Source organism: Orycteropus afer, unplaced genomic scaffold (assembly GCF_000298275.1).
Source record: "Orycteropus afer afer isolate SDZICR_OR568_19922 unplaced genomic scaffold, OryAfe1.0 scaffold00003, whole genome shotgun sequence".
In the NCBI taxonomy this organism is placed as follows: Eukaryota; Metazoa; Chordata; class Mammalia; order Tubulidentata; family Orycteropodidae; genus Orycteropus; species Orycteropus afer.
In genome coordinates this window covers 5,095,230-5,100,715 of record NW_006921590.1, presented here as the reverse complement: position 1 = coordinate 5,100,715, position 5,486 = coordinate 5,095,230, and the positions used below count along the sequence as shown (strand labels likewise).

Below are 5,486 nucleotides of genomic sequence, written 5' to 3'. Positions count from 1 at the left end.
TTCCTGTGGCTTCCAGCCAAACAAAAGATAGGAATATGAGCTGAACATTTACATTAGGTAGATACACTCCTTGGAGAGAACAATAATGGAAGAATAGAAGGACTGTGTATGCACAGGGAGACAGCTTGGGGGACAGGGGTGCATGGGACGGAAGGACACAGGGAAGAGGTGGCTATGAGGAGGAAGAAGGCGAGGAGCTGTTGCATTGTGGGAAACTGCAGTCAATGTTATGAGACAAAGTATATGTAAGCTGCTGTATGGAACATGAAATTGCTCTGTAAATTTTCACCCAAATCACAATTAAAAAACAAAATTGGATGAAGAATCATTAACAACCTGCAATATGCAGACAACACAACCTTGCTTGCCGAAAGTGAAGATGACTTGAAGCACTTACTGATGAAGATCAAACGTTGCATGGATTGTGCCTCAACATAAAGAAAACAAAAATCCTCACAACTGGACCAATAAGCAACAGCAAGATAAATGGAGAAAAGATTGAGGTTGTCAGGGATTTCATTTTACTTGGATCCACAATCAACACCTGTGGAAGCAGCAGTCAAGAAATCAGACATTGTATTGCACTGCACAAATGTGATGCAAAAGACCTCTTTATAGCATTAAGGAGCAAAGATGTCATTTTGAAGACTAAGGTGTGCCTGACACAAGCCATGGTATTTTCAACCACCTCATGCATGTGAAAGGTGGACAATAAATAAGGAAAACCAAAGAAGAATAGATGCCTTTGACTTGTGGTATTGGCAAAGAATACTGAAAATACCATAAACTGCCAGAAAAACAAATAAATTTGTCCTGGAAGAAGCACAGCTGGAATGTTCCTTAGGCGGTAGAATGGCCACACTGTCTTACTTACTTTTGTCATGTTGTCAGAAGAGACCATTCACTGGAGAAGTTTATCATGCTTGGTAACATAGAGGGTCTGAGAAAAAGGGGAAGACTCAACACCATGAATTGACACAGTGGCTAACACAATGGGCTCAAGCACTGCAAGGATTGTGAGAATGATGCAGGACCATTCAGCGTTTCATTCTGCTGTACACAGGGTCACTGAGTCAGAGCCAATCCAAAGCACCTAACAGCAACAACAACTCTAACATGTGCTGGAAAGTGGCTTCCTTTCCACTGGGATTTGAAGTTTGGCTCTAGACAGCTACCATCTTAATAGTCCTGCTATAAATATGAATTTAGCCTGTTTTGATTAAATCTGCCTTCATCCATCTTTAATGTATATTTTACCCATATGTCTGTAATACTGTGCTATCTTACTATTTATCGTGAGGTTGACCCATGGTCACTACTTTCTGATCTACAAATAATGGTAATTTCATACGGTTCAAACTAATATAACCTTATGTGCCACTATGTGTGTATGTGTATACATATTAGAGAGGAGGGGCAAGAGAGCAAGAGCCTAGTGGTACAATGGTTAAGTGCTTGACTGCTAACTGAAAGGTTGGTGGTTTGAACCCACCAGCTGCTCTTCAAGACAAAAATGAGGCATTCTGCTTTCATAAAGATTATAGCATTTGAAAACCTATAGAGCAGTTACTCTTTTGTATACAATTGCTATGAATCAGAATCAACTCAGCAGTAATAGGTTTATATACATACATCACAGGAGCTCTGGTAGCATAGTGCCTAAGACACTTGACTGCTAACTAGGAGGCTGGCAGTTCAAACCCACCAGCCACTCTTCAGAAGGAAGGTTGGGCAACCTACTTCTGTAGTGATACTGCCTCAGAAACCCAAGGAGGGGTTGCTACGGGTTGGGTCCGACTTGACGGCACATAACAACAACAACATACATATATCACACACACATACACACACATACACTCATGAGCAATTTATATTTATAGCCAAAGATTTTCAATCAGCACTTAAATTCTTACTGCCATCAAGAGGATCCCGACTCATAGCGACCCCTCCTTAGGTTTCCATATTTAGTTGGTGTTGAAGGGCATGGAGGAAAAACAAACGTTTCAGAAAACCATTACCGACTGTTTCCGCATTTACCCTTTAGGCTGACAACTTGATGGCAACGGGTTTAGGCTGGTAAAACAAAGAAAAAGACTGGCAGAGACTCATAGTTTTAGGCCAGGTTAGCATGTTTGTGAATTATAATTAGTATGAGACTTGACCACAAAGGCTCTGAACCTGGGCATGAGTCACTGCGTGCAGTTGAGGAGTTAACTCTTTTATGGGCCACTCACCTTGTGGGCTCCACTTGTGGTGACCCATTCTCTTTGGTCTTTGACAGCAGCCAGTTTTTGAAAAATATCTATAAAGGAAGACAATCACTCAATGATGGATCCAGAGCTTAAAAGGGGGTCAGTATGCATAGACTCTCATATCTGAAATACTGATAGGCAAGGAGGAAAAGGGCAAGCAGGACCCAGGATGACACAAAAGGCACAATGAGGGAGAAGGACTGGGTTATTTTAACCCCAATAATTGTCTTTCAAGCACAACTAGTATTTTGTTTATAATATTATTGTAAAAATGAAATACAGAAAGACCAAAAAAATGCATACATTTCCTTCCCCTTAAAGTTGAACAAGTTCCGTAACATCACAAGTTCAGAGATCTATTCTTTAAAAACCCTCCCTATGAAGATTTCAACTTATAAAAAGGACACAGAAGTCCAATGGAAGTTTCAGAGAGCTTAGCACAGACTACTTTCTCACAGTAAATAAGTAGGAAGCAGTGTGCTGCCCACTAACACTCTCTCCACACAGAGAAAGCAGGCTAGCACCCCACAACAGCAGTTAGCGTGCAGTTCATCAACCTGGATGGAGCAGAGAGCTAGCAGAGCCTCCAAAGAGACAAGGCAGCTACACAGACCAATGCTTTCACATCATAATCTTCATGAAGATGTGTTTTTTTTCTTTTCTTTTCATTTTTATGTTATGAATTCCAAATTCTATGAAGTAAGTATTATTATTGACCCTATTTTGTAGATAAAAACTGAATTCCCTGCAATATTTTAACAGAAATCAAAGAAGGCAAAAATATTTATACTAAAATTTGCTTTTCTGGAAATCTCTCACATTAAATAAAGTTAAGCTTATGCTCGATAAAGATCTGCCTAAATATAAAAATTGTGCTTCTTGAGGTTACAGCTGTGCTCTAAAACTCGTCCGTCTGAGGTTACTTTGCCTCTGAATACAACAATTGGCCTGGACATTCATCACCATAATTGTGTATGGATGCATTCATAAATATTCAATTTCCTTTCTTCCTGCGGCTAAAACTGCAACTGCTTATACTAGCCAGTCCCGAGGCTAACTGCGCCCCTGCAACAGTGCTTACATGTCATGTTGACCAGCTTGTCCACACTGTGCTGCTCATCTCCATAGCCCAGGTATTCGTTGGCCACAATCTCCATGTACTGCAGGAGGGACCAAAGCAAAATGAATGTCAATGAGAAGATACCAAAAGCACACAAGCAGGTGGACAATATTGTGCACTTCTTAAAATGACCTGCAGGTGGCATAACAGATTCACCAAATAACAGTGAGCCTTCTGGGCCTGTTTCAGTCAAGTACAAGGTTGTTGAGTTTCTGGATTCTCCTGAAAGTACTGAAGTTGAGGAAGGGACCATCTAAAGACTGAATAAATTCTCAAAAGTCCCAAAATGGCTTGTAACTGAATACATTTGTAACATAATTTTACATCCAAATATAAGATACATGTAAGATGTACAATAAGCAGTACATAGAATTTTGATTCTCCAGTTACCTTTTCAGTAGTTTTAAAACACACAGCATCTATTTCATTGACCTTATATAATATTGAAAATCATATCTAACCAGATACATGCAAAGAGCAATAATCAGAAGAGAATGGGAATAAGGCAGTCTGGTAACTTTTCACTGTGAATAACTGATTCTAAGAAGAAACTGACTCAGAGAAACACATAAAATTTCAGATATCATGATAGGAGTTAAAGTAGATAAGGAAATCCAGGTTACTTAAGTTCCCGTTACAATAAAATTTTATGAAAGACTATTTCATTACATGAGTTTTCTTATAAATCAAAACTAGACATGTTGTATCAGTTTCTCGAGAATAAGAATATAATAAAACAGATTTAACATTAAATTACTATTAAACTTAATCTTCCATTAATAATTCAGAATGAGCTTGCAGGCCTGCAGGGTAATTATGAAGATCATTCTCTTTGCACATGCTATAGGTTTTAGGAGACTGGGCTGTTCCAACCCAATAGCACGCTTGGACATTGTTTTATTGTATTAATAAATCCAAACTTTTGACTGGCTCAGCATTTATATCACCTGCTTACCTTCCCTCAGTAGTTACCAAGGCAGAAAAATAAAGGAAGTCAAGATCATTCATCACATGATCATTTATTGTTAATATTTTAATGAGCACAGTACTGGTTTGTTTTGGGGGTTTTCTTTGTGTGTGTTTGTTTTTGTTTTTCAAACTAAAAAAAGTTTGGAGTATTTTCATGACCTATACAGTTTGTGCAGTTTTGAGGACATGGGCCTGCCTGCCAACACCTACTTTTTTTCATTACTCACTAAAGACATGTGACCTTTCATATTCTCGTTTCAACAGGTTGAGTAAAGTAAGCTCAATTAGCCAGAACAAAAGGTCATGGTACCTCCCTGCTCTAAGAGTACTATGCCTCATGCTCACACTTATGAACCCCACCTGCGTCTCCCCCTTGGCAGGCAGCAAGGAAGCCATCTTCGGGTCAAGTATCTATTAATCCTCATCTAGAGCTATGGCATTAAATGCAAAGGCAAGACCAACCACCACACCAGGAATCTTACCTGAGCTAGGTTTTCAATCCCACCCAAGCTATGGAGTATTTCCTAATAAAATAAAAACAACAGAACACACATAAGAGATGAGGGTGGAGGAAGCAGTCTGTTTTACATGCTAATTTACTAAGTCATGATATTTAGGTGTACATTGTGACATAAATATTGAAACTCTTAATGTTTGCTGTTCATACTATATTTAAGATAAACTATAAATGTGAAAGTTGAAAGAATGTAAATGGGCTCAGAACAGGAGCCCACTTTCTTGTTCTTTAACTTCTTCAACACGTCATCAGAAAATGTGAGAGCTGGAAAAATCTGATAGATACCATTGCATTCAACCCCTCATGTTACAGATAAGGAAAACTAAGGCCCAAAAGGAAAACCATTTGGTCTGGAGGAGAATCCAGCACCAACCAATCCCCAGAAGCTTCCTCTAGGCCTTTACTGCCAGGACTTCCAACTGGTTCATTTTGGTTCAAACCCCAGCTGAGATTGTGCATTTCTACCCTACATAAACTATATATATAAGTATCTGTAATAACCACCTTTTTTCAACAACACAAATGGTGGCTCTGCATGTGGACTTCACCAGATGGAACACACAGGAATCAGATTGACTACATCTGTGGCAAGAGGCAGTGGAAAAGCTCAATATCTTCAGCCAAAACC

General features: G+C 39.2%; 1 protein-coding gene across 1 annotated transcript in view; it reads right to left on the bottom strand.

Annotated features, from left to right (window-relative positions):
* The window catches only part of NEK10 (NIMA related kinase 10), a 425,054-nt gene that overhangs the window by 386,725 nt on the left and 32,843 nt on the right, over positions 1–5,486 (bottom strand). The window contains exons 6-8 of the mRNA XM_042780294.1: positions 4,824–4,865; positions 3,334–3,412; positions 2,235–2,302 (exon numbers count right to left, since the gene is read on the bottom strand). Of these exons, the coding sequence (XP_042636228.1) occupies positions 2,235–2,302; positions 3,334–3,412; positions 4,824–4,865 (189 nt within the window). The remainder of the gene's footprint in view (positions 1–2,234; positions 2,303–3,333; positions 3,413–4,823; positions 4,866–5,486) is intronic.